Raw genomic sequence first — 19599 nt, forward strand, 5'->3', positions numbered from 1 at the left:
CCATTCTTAGTGACCCTTGTTTACTAGAAAATCCCCAACATATCTTATCTAAACAAGAGAATTTGCTGATGTTCATCTCGTTTCCCATTCCTTTTCAATTCCATTAGGTCTCGCGAAACAAACTCGAGTCCTGAGTTGCATTGTATTTGAAATAGAGTAGAATGAGAGTTTCATTGGAAGATTTTGCAAAGTAGCAAAAAATCATGATTGTTGGGATATGCGATTCTAATTAAAGTACTTCAGTTTTTCCGTAATAAGAACCTTTGTATTTGACAAATAGTTCCTACGTAGACTTGTTAATTTACACATTCTCAATCTTAGCAGCAGCCTTGACCTTCTCAGCCGTTTCAGGAGGCTCAGTGGCAGCAGCCTCAGCCTAAGCATTATTTTTTTTACCCGTGACCTGATCTAATAAGCAACCAATTGGCTGTTGGTGTAGTGGTGATTGGGACTACACTTGGTAGGGAGGACCCGTGTTCGATCCCCCGCAACAACAATTGGGAGGGGACTGGAACCTAACCACCCAGAACTGATCCCCGAATCCGGATTAGCCCAAAACAACAAAAAAAATATAGTAAACAAGCAAAATGACGATTACTTATTTGAATACACAATACTATTACTATAGTTTTCTTAATACACCATGCAAAAAATAAATCATTGTTTGATGAAGTAATTCTTTTCAAAGTCTAGCTTAGTTGGGCAACTTTGATCACCATAATTCCTTGCAACTTCTCCATTTTCAATACTCAATATATGTTGGACTTAGTCTCACGTACGGGCTCTTTCGAGGCAGGATATGAATATCCATTGTTTCCGGATTCTGAGTTTGTGAGATAATCAGGTGACCTGCCTGTTGCAATCTTGAGGTGCAGCGAAGGTTCAATGTTATTAGTTATCTTGCTTGGTGGAGTTGTTGTTTGACGAGGAGGACTAGAATGATAGGCACTTGGTTTCATCCCAACTTTGCTTCCATATTCTTTTGGTTGATGATCATAAGCATAATCATCGGGCTTAGTCTTACTAATCTGAATATCGCCTTTATTATTACCTATTTGCTTATCATTAGGGTTGCTTGTAAGTCTAGGTGATTGAGGATTCACGGAAGAGTTTGCCAATCTACTGTTAGGAACTCCTATGGTGTTTCGAGTTGGTGGTGAGTGGTCATGAACAAAGCTTGGTTGCTTATCCAACTTATTAAAAGCGCCATAATCTGTAGGGGGTTGAGACTTCACAGGAGAATTTGGCCACTGGTTATCAGGATTAAGGCTCATTGACCTTGGATTTTCATGGTTCTTAAAAGGTTGAGGCTTGACAGAATCATATTTCCTGGTTGCTGACGGATGATCATAACTAGGGCTTGATGATCTATCCCATTGTTTGTTGGATACTCCATGATCTTTGGGAGATTGAGGCTTCATCGAGTTACCCCATTCGTTGCTTGGAATACCGAGAGCTCCCCCATTGTTCTTATTTGGTGGTGGGTGATCTAGGACAGGGTTTGATGTTTTGCCCCATTGGTTTTTGGGAACATCATTATCCTTGAGAAGCTGAGGTTGAGGCTTCGTTACAGAGTTATCCCATTGGTTGTTCGGAGCACTAGAAACTTTTCTATTGTTCCCAGGTTGTGGTGGCTGAGGCTGAGGCTTCGTTACAGAGTTATCCCATTGGTTGTTAGGAGCACCAGAAACTTTTCTATTGTTCCCATTTGGTGGTGGCTGATCATGGATGGGGCTTGATGATCTATTCCACTGTTTGTTGGGAACTCCATGATCCTTAGGAGATTGAGGATTTGTCGAATCACCCCACCGGTTCCTAGGAACACTATAAACTCCCTCGGTGTTCTTAATTGCTGGTGGTGGGTGATCATGGTCAGGGCTTGATGTTTTATCCCATTGGTGGTTTGAAACTCCATTATCCCTGGGAGATCGAGGCTTCATTAACGAGTTATCCCATCGGTTGCTCTGAACACCAGGTTCTCCTTTAGTATTCTTAGGCGGTGGTCGGTGATCATGGTTTGGGCTTAATGATCTGTCCCATTGGTTATTGGGAACTCTATGAACCTCAAGATATTGAGGCCTCATCAAAGAGTTTCCCCATTGACTGCTTGGAACATCCAAAGCTTCCCTTTTGTTTTTAGTTGGTGGTGGGAGTTCACGGTTAGGGCTTAATGATCTATTCAATTGGTTGTTCGAATATCCATGACCCTTGGGAGATAAAGGCTTCGTCAACGAGTTACCCCATCGGCTGCTTGGAACACTTGGAAGTTCCCCGGTGTTCTTAGGTGGTGGTGGGTGATCACGAACCGGGCTTAATGATCTATCCCAATGGTTGGAAAATCCTTGACTCGTGGGAGATTGAGGATTCATTGATGAGTTTCCCCATCGATTGCTAGGAACACCAAGAACTCCCCCATTTTTCTTAGATAATGGAGGAGAGTGATCATCAATAGAGCTTGATGATCTATACCATTGGTTACTAGGAACTCCATAACCCTTGGGAGATTGAGGCCTCATCAAAGAGCTTTCCCACCTGCTATTCGGAACTCCACCCGTGTTTTTCTCATTTGGTAACGAGTAATCACGGATAGGGCTCGATGATCTACGTGGTTGATTGTCATGGATTCCATAACTGTGAACAGACTGAGGCACTTTAGAGGCCTTTGGAGCTCCACTAGGTTTCCCATCTACTGGTGGTTGATAAGAGTTTCTAGGAATTTCATAGCTATCAGAGGACTGAGGCTTCCCACCAGAAATGCCCCATGGATCATTGCCGAATTTGTAATCTCTCCACATCTTTGAAGGTTGATTATTAGGAGATCGATCACCATAACTTGGGCTAGATTTGTCCCATTGTTTATTAGGCACTTCATGATCTTCCGGAGTATGAGGATTAATTGGAGGGGAGCCCCAATTAGTTTTAGGAGCTGCATAACCCTCAAAGATCTCTAACTTAGTTGGAGACTTATAATGACTCCAAGGATCTTCAGCAGGATAAGGTAACCTATCCCACTGCTTAGGAGCTTCATAATCTCTGGGAGCCTTGGCTTTCGAGCGAGACTGATCCAAATATCCCTTATTAGGAATACCAGAGTCTCTATGAGAATGGTGATCATAAACAAGGCCCGGTGATCTATCGTCATGGTCATAAGGATCACCATGGTCCCATGAAACCTTTGATTTCACAGGTGGACTACTAGGATAATAGCCAGATCCGTAGTCTCTAGTAGGGTACACCCTCACTGGAGAGCTACGCCGGCCCCAATTTGGCCCTGAATTTGGGATGGTGGCCAAACCAGGTGGCCCATTGACTTCATTAAGAATTTGTGTGATGAAATTCTCAACCTCAGGAGGACGACCATGGTTGACCATCGAGGAATCTACCTTCGAATGAAAAGTGGGGTACTTGTATGTGGTGGCAGCACGTGACTCGATTCTTGTGACATATGAACGAGTCCCCCGAGAAACATCATAGCTGATGATTGGCCTACCGCGGACATGATCAGGGTGGCTATAATCATATCTAGACATTTTTAGATTTTTTCTTATTCAGAGAGGATTCTGTGTGTTTTCTCTGGCATACTGAACTAATTGAGTGTCTGCAACCTGCATTATATAGAAAAAGGTTAGGAATATATTCACCAGAAGAAATAACAGATGATTCTGACTGCGAAGCTAAGATATTTACCAGTTTAAAGATTCTTTCTAATCTTTTGTAATCTGCAATCTAAGAATCAAATTCTGCATACCACTTGTCAGCAGATAGTTAGGATTTTGTAGGATTTTTACCCCTGATTCTTGTATTCGGAGATAAGATGAAAGCAGATCTGCAACTTGAACGCAATTTCATCCCCAACAAGAGCTCTGATACTTGGTCACCCATTAACAGCAAAAGTATTTGGTTCCTGTTAAAACACCTCACTCTATTCTCCGAAAAGAACACAGAATAAAGCTCAGGCAGCATAAGTCAAATTAAAGTCCCTTCTTTTGAGATATTTTCTCGAATTTTACACGTGTAAGGAATTCCAAAACCCCTACAAGTCTCTACTGTAAGGCCAAACAAGACCATCGTCAAAGAAAAAAGAGATCAGATATCTGATGCTATAAGTTCAGTTCATGAAATACTTTATTTACTCGGTCATTTGAGTGAATTAAATTTTTCACAATGCTTTCTATAGAAAAATAAACCCACAAGTACAAGCTCAAATGTTCAACTGAACCACTTTGTTAATAATCAAAAGTTGCACAGATAACAATATTCAGAAAAATGCTATACATATCATCAAAAAATATTGAATATAGAGATCTCTTTATATCATAGAGTCAAAATCATGTGTAACTTATAGTCCCCTCTGTGTTTATGGGGTAAATGATGGTACATCTTTTGCAGGGGTAGATGCCAACCGATAAATGGTTCTATCAATAATATTTCTGTAAGGATCATCTTCTCTCTTCTGAAGTAAATAATCTATATTTGAGGAAACTTCAGATTTAATCTGTGAATACAACTCTTCTGCACTCTTTTTATCACTCAGTAGCTCTTCCCTCCCTTGAGTTTCAATCGGCTTGCCGAAGAGATAGTAAAAACGACCCGGAACTTTAGGAAGAAGTCCAGGAATGAAGAGGTTTTCATTCCCAACCTCCCCTTCATCACCAGTCCTGTGATGACAAAATTTTGTTGCAGCGTTAACCATGAATGACATCTTCATTGTAGTGTGATACGGTAAAAAAATAAAAGAGAATCATAATTATTTCTGATGACTGAAATTTTTGTGCAACTCTGTTTGCCAAATTATATATATGCATATACATTTACTGAAATCAGTTACAAACACTGACGGACAATATTAGTTCTTTGTAGAAAATGATGCATAATTTTTATTAATGGTACCTCAAGTAAAATTGCAAGAAGCTACAAGAGTTAAAAATAGGTTATAACAAAATGAGAGTATGAGACACTCATTGAAGGACAAGTAGGTCTAAAGGGAAATTAAATTCGAGTAAAAATGTTGAATTAAGTTTAAATAAATTTAGAATATAGTTCTCCAAAGAAAGAATGTCATTCGATCATATTAAGGGGGAAAAAAAAGGGATACATACCTCACTCTTCCAGACTCATCAGCACTTTGCCGTACACGTTCATTCAACACAGGGATTCTCATTAAGTCATTATAGTCAAGGACCAACTGCCAATACATAAATCAATGATTTAGAGCAACTGTTGGGAAGAAAGTAAGTAAACGTAAAATGGAAGGAAAGAATATTAATATATTTCCCATACTTAGCTGTAATACTTTTTAGTTATTATGGAATCAGTTTTGATCAAAGGGTTCAGTAAAATTCAGGCTGGGCTAGATCAGGCTTTTCAGGCCAAAACAAGCTTTGGCTTAAAAATACACTTTTGTAGTGTTTTAAGCCGTTTTTTTTTTATCCCAAAATTTCTTTTCAAACTACATAATATACAGGCTGGGCCAATGATGATCAACCCCAGTCCCAAGTAACTTGCATGTTTCTATACAGCTCAACTTAAATGGGGATGTTCTTACTGAGTTCTTCACATTTCTTAGTTTCTCTGTTATATTTTTTTTTAATGTTCTATGAAAGATCTCAGCATTCAAATGGAAAACAATAAGATTTCATCACTTTAGTTATTCCACCAAGTTTGTACTTATTGAGGAGACGACTGACTAATATTAAACAGCACCAAACAATTGTAACTTATTTGTTAGTCTTATAGAATATTTGGTTAGTTAAATGTCTTACAATCCAAGGATTAATAACAGCCTATAAATTTGACGGTTAAGCTTAGCATAGATTTATCCCCCTAGACATTGGGCAGGTATGGTAATAATTCATAAGAATCCCAATTTGGCTCTCACTGGATGCTATTTCTTCCACCTTCAGCAAAGTTGGAAAAGTCTCTAAAAAGGCATATTTCATTTCGGATTTTAATGGATTAGATCAAACATCTCTTATAGTCCTAAATTGTCTACTTATCTGTTGTGAAGATGTAGGTCAACCAATATTCCTTCAGGATAAGGATTTATGGGATACATCCACATAGCACTAGTAGAGAAAAAGGCTGAAAGCTTATTATTAATATTACACAGAAAGTCGTACGTATTTGATACACCTTACTGTACCTCAAACAGGAGCCTCAATAGAGACATGGGCATTGAGATAATAGCACAGTATGATGCTCATTGTGTCAGAATATAGATAATTTCATTTCATAAAATAATATACATGTAATTTTATGATGAACTACCTACTTATTTTTTTTATTCTAATGAACTACCTAGTTATGATGTCCTATTCTAACCTTTTTCTGCTGTGAAGTAGGCCAATAAATACATCAAGTCAAAGGTTCAAATGTTGAACATTTCAACTGAAAATTTCTTATTGATTAAATAAAGCAGTACTAGAAACACAAAATGAGAGGTTACCTCTGCTATATCATCTTCCCCGACAACTCCAAAAGGTACAATTTTGGCCTTAAATTTTGCAGCCATTCGCACAAATTCTGGCCGGTCAGGCCAAAATAGCTTATATGCTTCACCCTGATAACAAATAATTTGTTAAATTTTCAATGCTAGAAATTTCCAAAAGAATACAAGTATGGACATCACCAACTGATATGCGATGGCCTCATATCAGTCAAATGTGTCTTTCTTTTACAAGTCTTCAAAGTACTCAGGACATTACCATGAGGACAATTCACACAATGACCCAACCTTGTCAAAGTTCCACTAATCTCAGAACAAATTACAGAACATCTAAGAGGCATATGCTTGTGGCTTAATCACCCAGTAGATTGTACTATAGCTATATTAGAAAGATTCCAAGTTCATGGGCATAAGAACACAAAGTACCGATATTTTTAAAGATGAATTCTTTTTTTTTCCCCTTCCATTATTTCTGCAACATTATATAGCATATACTTGCATAACAACCCTTGTCCCAGAAAGACAATCCACACAGGTTCATTACTCAATTTCAGAACACTTGCAATGGTAATGGACATGGGATGGCTACCAAACAAAATTTATTCGCACTATTAATTAATCTAGAAAACTTCTCAGGACATTACAGATTCCAAGAATATAGGTTACAGCTTTAAACATGGAATGTGCACTTTGTTAGCATAATAGAGCTCCACCCAGCATATCATGTATTACGTTCCAAGTACATATTTGTGATTCCCTGGCATGCCAAGATGCTTAGGGACAAAAGCTGCTACTCTCAAAGTCGTTTGCCTACAAATAAATTATCAATAACCAAAGCTGAAAGTTTTTATCACACAGGCACACAGGACAACGTAAAACTATACTCTAGAAAGCATGTTAGTAATATGCAATACCTAATCAAATCAAATTCCCCATGCGGTATAAAATGCATATTTTTATTATGTATGCAACCCAAATGTACAATTAACCCTGGGGATAGATACTACCATCAAAATCTTTCTAGGCCATGTTCACTTCACCTTATATTTGATGAGCTAATCAAATGTACAATTAACCCTGGGGAACTGAAATTACTTTGCTAAACTTAAATTATTTTTAATGAAATTAATTTTGTTGAACTAGAACTAATTTAACTGATTGTCTATTATGTTTCTTATTTGACTTTACTGATTTTTACTGAACTGAAATATTTTTACTGAACTTATTTTATTGAACTAAAGTTAATTTTTACTGAATTGAAATTGTTTTTACCGAACATTATTTTTTTAAAGGTGAAGTGAACAGGTTGTAATGTTATTTAAGCATAGTAGGACATTACATAAATGCTACAAGAAAACTTCAAATTGGTGCTTTGGTTGGAAGGATTAATCATTAAAAGGTGATCATTGATCTCACTCCTATTCAATATAAGACATTACATACTTGGGTTGTTACAAACTCATTTGAAAACCCTACATGTTCATCATATGTCTATGGATCTATACCTAGGCAATCTATTTAAAATATCAGAGGATGGAAGATTTTATTAATGTTTCTATGGTTAAGTCATAAGGATTGAAAATTAAAACCATCTAGCCATGAAAAAATATTAGGGTGATCCTATTGTCGACATATGTTCCTGTCACACTCATTCGACACTCACAGCTAAGGTGCCTAAGGATCATATACCAACTATAACGATCAAGTCCAAATTTACACAGCACAACTCATTACAAAGCTAACCCCACCACTTCCAACACAACTCGATTTAAGTTGCTTAACTCAGATGAGTTGAAGTATAATAATACTAGACATGAATATATTCGAAAGCTCATTTTCCCTAGACCTATTTAAGTTTCACTTGTCGGAAAGGAGCACAGCCAAAATTAGAAATGTACAAAGGAGTAACATTGGTAATTGTGAAAGCATAAAGTACCACGAAAATTCAGTTGAATAGACTCTACTTACCTTGTGATGTAGAGCCTCACGAGCTCCACCAGGATAAAGAAGTATGTGCGACTTTGTTGAAAGCAATTTAAAGAAGTTGCTAGCAGTCACAGGTACCGCACCAAATACTTTCAAGTAATCAAAATATGATAATTCACTGTTTGAGGAGTTTGAACCAAACAATGCAGGATGAGCTAAACCTCGAACCAAGATTTTCTTCTCCCTCAGAAATCCTTCAGCAAGACCTGAGATCTCCAAGCCCATCAACATGTGATAGCCAACATATATGACAGGACCCTCACTGGGCACCCCACTGAGACCTTGCACAATCTTTCCATCCTCTAAGGTTGAGAAAAGCACAGGACTGGTATAATAATTAAGCCATCTGAAGTTCATATGATGTGTAGGCAGTCAGTAAGTATTATGAGCATCATAAAAAAGGATCTCATTGAAAAGGAAAGCACTGATACACACATGACAATGCCCACAAAAGGGCATAGAAAGTAGAAATATAATTTAAAACCAACACATTAGCACCACACCACCCTCCCTCTTTTACAATGAGGATTAAGAAAAAAAAAAAAAGTCCCAAGATTAAAAAATAAGCAGATATGAGGCAAGAAAAAAGTAAAGCACTATTAACAGCAAATAAAACAGGGATTTTTTTGGGTATATACGAAGTACTACCTTAAAAATTTTAAATTGTAACCTAAACTTGTTTTCCAGCCACGTCCTCAACATTGCTGCTAGACTATGAATTTTCCAACAAAATAATAAAATAGCTAAGGGAAAACAGTTTACAAGTAAGTTTTGATTCAATTGGTGCTCACTTAATGGTTTAAATCAGATCAAACTAATTGAAATGGATTAATTTTGATTTATAGTTATGTAGTTAAGGTTCAAGGAAAAACTAAGGAATTTCATCAATTCAATTAATTTTAAAATTGAACACAAACTGCAACAATTAACATTTTTTTTTTTTTTTTTTGAGGGAAAACTGCAACAATTAACTTCATATTGACTTTATACATTATCACAATTTATATTAATTTTAAGTCCAAATGACATATTTTCTTCCTATTTAAAAATCAAAACCTAGACTTAGGGTTCTTATGCAAATTGGGAATTTATTCATATTGAGCTACTTCATATATATTTTGAGTTTTGGTTTAAAAAGTCAATTATATGCGGATTCTTGGATCCACTTAAAATTTAAATTCGAGCAAAAATGGATGGAAAAAAAAAAACAAACAGGTGAGTGGACCCCATTTCCCTTTCCCCATCAACCCCCATATCCTCAAAATTATTCCCTGGAAAACTGCAGCTAGAACTAATTTTCTCATAGAAGGTTTTAAACAATTTTCAGCTCATCAGATTATCTCTTTGTGCTATAGGGCCTATAACCACCAAAATATCACAAGTCATGAATAACCAATCAACATCATCTATCTATAATCTATAATTAATAATAAAATAGCAACCGCTATATCATGTTGTCATTAAAATTTATCCCTCCACAACTATAAATGATGTTTTCACTTTATGATTTTTATATAATTTTAATAAAAAATTATGGTCAGCTATATTATTATTAGTTTCAGTTTCTGAAAAACAATTTATTCTCTCTAACAATAATAAGTTAATTATTTTTTCTCATGTACCCATTTCATCATTCAATGAGTATTTTTATTTTTATTTTTTTAAATATTTGATGTTTTATTTGTTTTAGGGTTTTTTTTTTTTTTTTTTTTTTTTTAAATTTTGATATGAAAAAATAAAAAATTTCAGAAAAATTGTATTTGTTCAAATCGTGCATTGCACGAGACTAATCTAGTAACATAATAAGGCATTACCAAAACCCACTTAAATCCAAAAGGAAAAAATTTGGTTGGCAGATTAGTACATAAACACACCCTTGGTTCGGGGCATAACCCAATGAAAGAAAGAGATAAGAAATATGCTTGTCAGTTGTCACAACTCACAAAACTAAAGAATACCTATAAGGCTATAAGGAATGAGCTCTGCGACAACATCGTGATGCCATTAATCTCAGTGTTGGATTGCAAGAAGGTAGATCATAACTGAATCTTTCAGGAATTTATCTAGGGTAATTCTATGAATTAACATAGGCTTAGACATCATCAGTGTCAAAAATCAGGGAAGATGATAATTTGATCAATAAACTAAAATTATACTTGTAGCTTTTAAGAATGATAAATCCACATTCAGTTGGTGAATTCTCTCCCAGTTTAGCTGCTTACTTAGCTAACCCAAAATACTTGGTATCCCCCCCCCCCTCCCACCCCCAATCTCTTCCTAATCCTCTATTATTTATAGTATTATTCCTCTAACTAACACCCTTATCTTCCTCCTCAAGCATTATTGCATTGCTGTTCTGAGTAAATGAAAAGCATCAACGAGATCTTAATCAATGGCTAAAGGCCACTCTAGCATTTCCATAATACTACTGCTAAAGTGCTCCTTGTGCAATTTTTTGTATTCCCACGTTTTCCCCATTATATTAACTTTTCTTAATTCTCTCTATAGTATGCAACCTTTATAAGTACTAGGCTACTCCCAAAGACCCGCATAACAAAGAATGAGCAACAGTGAACTGTATACCGGTATACATAAAGAGCAAAGGAAATTTTTCATAAAGTAAATGTGTAGACTTTTTTCATACCCACTATATTCATCAAATCCAGTTTTGAATTCCGAAAAACTTGGAGGCACAAAGTCAGTGATATAATCCATCCTTCTTGAACGTCGATACTTTCCAGTTGCTTTGATGGCAGTAAGTAGATTGATGCCATCTTCCTGTTCCATCAATGCAGCACGATGTCAGTACCATCCAATATCATAGGCGTGTTGAGTGTTTTCGTCAATATTTGACAGTGAACAGATAAATTGCAGTCTAATTTGAAGCAAAATATTTATACAACTGTTTATTAACCAGCTACATTAACCTTTTTAGAGCATAATCACAGATGACTATTACTAATTGCAGCATGACATTGTGCTATGAGACAACCAATTAGTCAAGGGTTTCATCTTTACATGACCAAGCAAAATGGATCAAGCTATATGGAATTTGTAATGCATCAGGTGTATGAGGACGGGCATTATAAGTAAAATATGGATAATATCTTGAAGACGAAGATAAGTGAGTTATTGGAGGATGAAGACAATAATTATAACACTGGTAGCAGTAATTTAAATAGCAAGTTAAAACCTACTCTCTTTGTCTCTGTTTGTTTGTTTCATTGTTTGCCCCATTGTATTATTTGGGGTCAAATTGTAAAAACTTAGACCATAAATCCTCACTAATCTATAAGAAAATTCATAAATGTGAGATCTTGTTAGATTTATACATTTTCTAAGTTAAGAATACCAGATTTTTATAATTTTTGGGTTTATAGAATTGGAGATATTTGTGTTAAATTTGTATCTAAAATATCCCGAATAGTCAAATAGGACAAACATCAGGGAGTAATAATATTTTAGAAATAACATTAACAATAACACTTTGATAAATGATACTTCCTCCGTTTATACAAGTTCAACTCATTGTAGATATGTAATAATTTTTTTTTTTTTTTTTTTTTTTTTTTTGAGAAATATGAGTAGGTATAAGAAAAGAGACACTGTAAAAAGGTATGTGGTGTAAGATAAAGTAGAAGGGAGTATGAAAAAGGTTTGTGGGGGTGGGGGATTAGAACAAAAACCATAATCGGAACGTGAGTAAAAAAATAATAATTGAGGTAGTAATAATGGCAAATGACAAACATAATTATATCAGAAAAATTAACTAGCAAATCAGATATCATCAGATGAAATTCACATTGAACCACAAAAAAAACTACGTCGGATCATATTAGAGAAATTTGATGTTTGAATTGAAATAAAACCTTAACTATGGACCAAGTCCGTAAACAAATCCTACCAGCAAAAGTGTGTGCCCATTCTCTTTGAAGGTTCGAACTTTACAGTTCTTCAGCAACCCAGAGAGCCTTTTTGCTTCATCTTCACTAGGAAGCATATTATCCTTTAAACTGAAAAGGAAAAATATATAATTAAACATCTTTAAGTTTTTACAATCAAAATTCTTTGGGTTTATAAGCTTAGCCTAATATCTAAAAGCAGCAACTTCTAATAAAACCATGTAGAAATTTTATACAATACAGAATGATTCTAGTAAAAGTTGAATGCATAATTCTTTTTGGAACGCATGCATAATAATTAGATTACAAAAATTGCCCCCCCCCCCCCAAAAAAAAAAAAAACAAAAAAAAAAAAAAAACTTACAGAGAAATAATGATTTCTTTTTCAATAATTATTAGTACCCAAGTAACCCAAAAGCCCGACTGATACGTGCAAAACAGTAAAAGTAGTACTGAAACACCCATGTTGATTAACCAGAGCAAGGCCAAGAAAACACTCCTGTAGTAGTTCAATTATGACCAGGCATATCTATCTTATTTCACAAAACTTCCACCGGTGCTTTTTTTATTTGCTCTTTCTTTCTGGGGGAGGGTAGGGTGGGGGTATGAGGAATTTATTTTGTGAAATTTCATCAATCAATATGGCTGACTAATGAACAGTTTACTGACCAACCTAGCAAGAACAAGTACTTCAGCTTTTACTGCATGCAGGCGAGAATTTGCGTAGGCAGCAGCTGATTTTAGCAGCTTAAGTTTCCAAAGAAGAGCATCCTTAGGAATGAGATCAGATATCACCTGAGAATGAAATGACAGTTAAAAAAAAAAAAAAAAGCTCACATCTAAAACCGTATTATAACATCTCAATTAAATCCAATAAAACCTTTACAAAGTACAAAGTTCCATACATCCAGAAGAAAAAACCATAACAGGATTTTAGGAAATTAAAAAAATATTTTAATGCAATAATCTGTTGAACAGATATTTTTCTTTTAGGTGTACAGAAAGTGTCACTAATGATACTTCCTCCTTTTCATAATAAAGGTATAAGGCATCAAAACTTTTTGATATTGTACTTTAAATATTTGTCCAGCTCCATAAATGTTGCAACTCTACCATTTATACTACCTCCGTTAAATATTAGTTGCAACTTTGGAATATTTTATATCTCACAAATAATGCCCCAAAGTTGCAACTAAAACTTAATGGAGGTGGTAATAGTTTCACAAATGTTGGGAAATCCTATCTTTCCTTTCATACATACTGTAAAATATCCAATATACCCTTATTGTCCGCTCCCATATTCATTACTCCCTCCTTATTTTATTAGTTGTTCCACAATCTTTTGGTGGCCGTATTTTATTACTTGCTTCATTTCCTTTTTTTGGAAACTTTTCAAAATATTTTACTAATATCTTGTCTCCTAGTAGACCCCCAACTATCATACTTTAATATTTTCAGATTCTCTCTCCTCCCAACTATCACCCTTTATTTTTCCACCATCCTCACTTCCTTCATATTTTATTACTTTCTACTATTTCTCCTAAAACTCTGCACATTGAGAAATGGAGCCAGTTTTAAAATACAGAGGGAACACCTATTAGGGTTTTGTGGGTAATTCACATGGGCTTTGTGGTCCCTTCTCATCTTTTACCCAATTTCTTAGATCTTGTGCACTCCCCCCTTATTGCAACACTTTTGGAACGGAGGAAGTACTAATTCCTCTCAAGACATATTGACAATGATAAAATTATATTTGAGCAAAGTTAGTGGAAAAGTGTGCTTTATATGATGAATATAAAGGGATTATTTTATCGGAAAATTCCATGAAAAGGCATAAATACAATGTCTCTATCGAAAGTGACTAACTTGTCTGAAAAAAAAAAGTTTGGAAAATACACTAATGGAAGGTGCAAGGGGAGGATCCCATAAATTAAAGGGTTGAACTTTGCTAAACCCTAGAAATGATTCCCCTCAGAATATTAAATCCAGCAGCACACCCTACTGTGGCCAATAGAAGTATATTACTAAACTACATCTGAAGAAGACATAAATAACATTTCAGAGTAAATTTAACTATTTCAAATCATATCCATTATTAAAACTACGTGATAGTTTGACAAAGAGATTCTATTAATTCGTTTAAAAAAAAAAAAAAAAAGATAGAGAGAGAGAGAGAGAGAGAGAGATTCTATTTAAAATTGACGAGCAGAAACTCTCATGAAGGTCACTGTTTCTGCCTCAGTAACTTGACAGTTAAGGAAAACTCAGTGGAATTCTGTTTATGACCAGCAAAAAAATTCCCCTAAAAAATCTTTCGAGTCACTACTTTATTTTTTCAAGCATAATTATAGATTTATAAGTTTAGATTTTGTGTTTTTATGTTTTCTATTTGTATAAAAATGGTGTTTGTGTTTTCCTGCTTCAGCACTTGCATTTCCTATAACGGTTTCCATGATCAAAGTAAATCCATACAGGATATAAGAGATGAAAAAAAGGGAATTTGAGTAAAGAAATGGACAACAAAAAATCAGGGCAAAAGAATCTTACAGAAAGACGTGGCAGCAAGTCAGTCAGATTCTTAGACAATTGTCGAAGCATTGGACTAGGAGGAAGCTTCTTGTCCACATTCACCATCGCCATCTTCACTGGCTCACCTGGGCTCAATGTATGTGCACATTATAGCTAATTAGTACACACTATATAACAATATGGACTCAAAGTATGTACACATTATTGCTAATTAGTAAACACTATATAACGATAAGAGAAGCACACAGTCTCTCAACTTATTTTAATAAAGGCAGATGGTTATCCTCTCAACATAAACTTCAAATCATAACTGCAAACAGAGAAAAAAAAAGGACCTAATTTGAAGTCTAGGTTGAAGAGGATAACCCTATGCCCTAAAGATGTAAGGTGAGATTATACTTAACTTCTTTATGTAAGGAGCAGGATTATTTAAAGGAGTTAAATTAACTAACATGCAGCAAAATTTACTACTTTGTTTGGTATTAAACAATTATCCCTTGGAAGTTTGGACAACAAATATACCCCCTTTGTGAGCTTGCATGCATTTGAAGTGATACCAAGTTACTAACACTATGATTGGATAACAATTGTGAAGGGAAAGGGAGGGGAAAGAAAAAGAGGGAAGGGAAAGTGAGGTGTGGGGAGGGAGAAGGTGACATTCCATTTACCTTCCAAATCTCTCCAACAATGGAGGGATTTGGTTTATTAAATGGAGGAGGAAAATGGATCCTTCCAATTCCCTCCCCTTCCCTCCTTGCCTTAGATATCCAAACAAAGGATGATGCATCCTTCCATTTCTCTTCTCTTACTTTCCCTCCATTTCTCTCTATCCAAACATAGCGTAAGGATCCTATGATGCATGTGAAGCACGAATCCGTGATTAATATAGTTAACCGACAATATAGTTTCAGTCAACAAATAGGATACACGAGATGGATCCAATGATAATGCTACATACCCATAACAAAACTCAGAAGATATGGAACTGTATTGTGAAGCTCATCAGGTAATGCCTCCAAGATAGGAAAAAATGGTTTAAGCTGGCTCCTTTCCAACGATGTTGCTATCAAGTAACACAGATGCAAAGCCATCCAAGTGTCAATAAAAGTTGTTAAAACAGAAGCAAGCAAAGATTTGACTAGTATTCATACATCTCTGCAAACTGACCAGGATTAGCAAGTATCAAAACCAAGTCAACCATTGGATTACGAGCAGCAACAGCAAGAGCTAGAGATCCTCCAAAAGAATCTCCGACCAGATAAATAGGCTTATTTGGAGATGAAGCATGCTTTTCCCGAACTACTTGCTCAACAAAGTCCACCAGCCCTTCACAACATAGAGGAGGAGACATTAAGAATTATAATGCTCCTGCTCACAAGAAATATCCACATGTTTATCATAAATGAGTTTCACAAGCTTGCAGTAATCAAAGACCAACATTTACATAAAATACTTTTTCTATATGCATATGTGTAATACAAAAGCATATATATGGCCACTTGCCTCTATGCATCATACTGAGAAGAGCTCTACAGACTACAATGCCAAGTCGCCCCACCCCCCTTCCCAAAACTTGAAACTAAGCTCTGCTCTACATACTAAAACTCAACCTCAATTAACGTGTCCAGCAAAAGTGCAAAGTGCAAACTGATGAGAAGAAACATATTTCCCTCGTCAAAGCTCCCTATTTGCGATAATGTGTTCTCACCAAAACTAACTAATTCACACTATATGCAAAGTAGTATATGTATTCCATAGGCTGTTAAGAAAGTGACATGGAGTTCAGAGTGTTAACACAGCCATATAAACTATAAGTGTAGGTTAAAATTAGGTCAAACATAATCAACAGAGAAAGCAGAGGCGAAAAAGGGAAGAAAAAAAGAGAGAGAGAGAGAGAGAAAGAGAAAGCAGGATGAACTTGACAGACTACTACCAAGAAACAGGAAAACAGGTAGAAGTTGCCTAATGACCACGCACTAAGATCTAAGAAGACGATAAAGCCGATAAAAATAACTAGAAACGATAGTACTTGAGCAGAAAACAATTGTTACTCCCACTTTTATTTTTTTTCTCACTTCTTTCTGTTGATGATAATTTGAAGAACATAATATGTTCCCGTTTTTATATGATCTGGCTTCTTTTTTTTTTCCTATAAATTTTGATTTTTTGATTCTTTTTTTTTTTTTTTCAGGCTCAATGAGCTCTTTACATTCCGCGGCTGGTTCTAAAGCGAAACACTATACTGATTGAGACAGGAGCTAAATGAGAAAATTCACAATACACAAGAGAGGAAGAAGTTGAAAATGCTATGAAAATTTGAACTATGGACATTAGGGGCTTTGGAGGTACTAATACTGAATGCTTTAGATGTAGTAATGGTGATTTTGAAAAATCTGAGCAAAAAAGATATGTAAATTAATCACAAGCAAGGGGAAAAAAACTGAGTAAAACTTTATTATGTAGACAATGTAGTACAAAGTAAAATAACTTTATAAGGAAGACTTGTAAAATGCAAGTGTACCTTCAAATGGAGTCCTATCGTTAACAGGAATATGCAAACACTGGACCTCAAACACCCTACAACCGAAGTTAAAATCAGATATGTGGTAGAAGATCGCTGAATAGAAGCACCATATATGCAGAGCAACAAAGCGTGGTTTCTCTACTCCATACCATACTTAACATTATGACTTATATAGCTAATTCAATTGTTGTTAACATCATTTATATACTTGATGATCTATTCTGAGGCTAGAACAAATCAAAATGAAATATGCAAAGGAAAATCGAAAAAGTATGCAGCCACATAGCAAAACTTAAATTAAAACAGAAGGATTTGAGCTACACATATTTAATACGTAGTATAAAGATGTAAATATAATCAAGGATTAACAATTTTACAGATCAAACCAAAAAAAGAAACAAAATTAGTCCATTTTAACAATATCTACAAGTATCACAGGATGGTAAAGTATCACCCAACATGTTATCAGATACATTTCATGTGATCTTTATCTTGTACTGAGAATTCAAAGCATTGATATAATCGCAGAAAACTAATTACACTTACTTCCCCAGGGCCTTATGGTGCATTATGAGACCCAATCCAACACCATCCATACCTGTACACACCATAATTTGTAAAATTCAGCTCAAATTGAAATAAACCAACCATAAGACAGTTATGAACAGAATTTATCCATGATATATCAACACGACCTCGCTGTGAAATTAACCTCTATTATCTAGCATCCTAGTTAGCATCAGAAGTTATACAAAGCACACACACAGCAAGGGGCAGGCTGAAGTTACCAGGCAAAAACAAAAGCAAAGGAGAACCCTTCAAAGGGCGCCCGCATTCGACAGGACTAAACCACCGAGGCGGTCCACCATCCGGCTTGATCATCTCTTTAGCAATATCAAGATAATCTTTCATACTAGCAGACCCATACCCATCATCCCATAACACTTCTAACTCTGCAAAATCAACTTCCTTACCCCTCTTTTTCCCTCCACCAATGCTTCCTACATGCCCATTTCCTCCAGCAATTGAAGACCCAATTTTCTCACTTTCCTTAACAACAGACTCACCCTTAACACTAACACTATCTGAGTGCAAGACTGCTGAGTTCTCACCACCTAAATTACATACAACCCTCCCTCCAAACCCAGGTCTATGCCCTAAATTTTTGGGGAAACTAGGAAATACCCTAAAAGCAAGTATTGATGCCATGGTTCATTCAATTGCCCAAAAGCTAAAACAGTATAGAATTACTTCAAGAACTACAACCTAAAGCCAAAAGTAGCAGCAAAGTTCTCTGAACCACCCCAACTGAAAAGGGACTACCCTTAAAACTTGGAACTCTTAAGTTATTATAGAACAACAGTATGAATGTAGCATTTACTCAAGATTCAAAGGAAACCCATTAACAGAAAATGACATATACTTCAACAGATAGTGTAGTGGGCTCCACAAAACCAAAAAAATAAATAGAAAAATTGATAATTTGAGCAGAAAGAATTGATCTTTATTAGAAGAGTAGGACAAAAGAAGGAAATTGATTACCTAAAATTGGGTTGTGGTAATGAAGATGGAGACATGGCTGTAGGATGGCCTGAAAGAGTGATACTTCTCTTCCACTGAAGTTGCCAAGTCATTGTGGCTTTTGCATCTTCTGTTGTAACGTCATTGCTCGCCCACATGTACCTTCAATTCCCTGTTTTTCAACTATGGGTCTACATTCTACAAACAATATACGTTTGGTCTTTGCCCAATCAAAAGTAGTCTTTCTTTTCTTCCTGTCTAAACAAGGGTTAATTGTGGAATTAATTTTCTCTCGAACCCACGTAAACGGTATAGGAAGGAAGATATTTATGGATTATCATGGATGTTTCTAAGATGATCATGTATACCAAGTAATTTGATTACCAGTTTTTTATATCGTGGTGTATATTTTGCCACATTGGATAGCCCGAGGTGATTATTAATTACTGATCACGTTAGAATTTTCATATTTATAATCAACGTCCTTACATAATAAAAACAAGTAGTATGACCGGGGGCATAGGAATGTGTAATGTTAATGTTTCATTTAGTCCATCAAACCTTCTCATCAATAATAAAAAAATAAAAAATAAAATTGATTTTTTATTTTACATTAGATGGGTCGCAAAGAAAAAAATTCCTAAAAAAGACAAAGTAATTGATAAATAAAATTATTATACAGTACATCTTTT

The 19599-nt window shown here is 35.5% G+C and overlaps 1 protein-coding gene across 2 annotated transcripts; it reads right to left on the reverse strand.

The window, feature by feature from the left end:
- Positions 1 to 4146: 4146 nt before the first annotated feature.
- LOC145628874 (phytyl ester synthase 1, chloroplastic-like) lies at positions 4147 to 19030 on the reverse strand. Of its 2 annotated transcripts, none has more exons than XM_081681303.1 (13): positions 18929 to 19030; positions 17933 to 17984; positions 17384 to 17439; positions 16030 to 16188; positions 15821 to 15925; positions 14881 to 14987; positions 13007 to 13128; positions 12336 to 12444; positions 11076 to 11209; positions 8414 to 8777; positions 6446 to 6559; positions 5100 to 5185; positions 4147 to 4658 (listed from the first exon to the last, which is right to left on the reverse strand). In XM_081681303.1, exons 2-13 carry the CDS (start codon positions 17980 to 17982, stop codon positions 4358 to 4360), a joined length of 1707 nt encoding a protein of 568 aa, XP_081537429.1. In that variant the 5' UTR covers positions 17983 to 17984; positions 18929 to 19030; the 3' UTR covers positions 4147 to 4357. The 2 variants fall into 2 exon arrangements, with proteins under 2 accessions (XP_081537429.1, XP_081537428.1); XM_081681302.1 differs by lacking the exon at positions 18929 to 19030 and adding an exon at positions 18175 to 18881.
- Positions 19031 to 19599: the final 569 nt, after the last annotated feature.

This window comes from Chenopodium album, chromosome 4 (assembly GCF_948465745.1).
Source record: "Chenopodium album chromosome 4, dcCheAlbu1.1, whole genome shotgun sequence".
Lineage (NCBI taxonomy): Eukaryota > Viridiplantae > Streptophyta > Magnoliopsida > Caryophyllales > Amaranthaceae > Chenopodium > Chenopodium album.

Excerpts from the sequence above, each read along its gene's own strand:
- LOC145628874 (XM_081681302.1), bottom strand. The coding sequence starts at position 18,595 with ATGGCATCAATACTTGCTTTTAGGGTATTTCCTAGTTTCCCCAAAAAT. Across the intron at positions 16,189-17,383 it reads CGATAGGACTCCATTTGAAG|GGCTGGTGGACTTTGTTGAG; the intron begins GTACACTTGCAT and ends TATGTTGTGAAG. Across the intron at positions 11,210-12,335 it reads ATGGGCACACACTTTTGCTG|GAAGATGGCATCAATCTACT; the intron begins GTAGGATTTGTT and ends TTGATGGAACAG.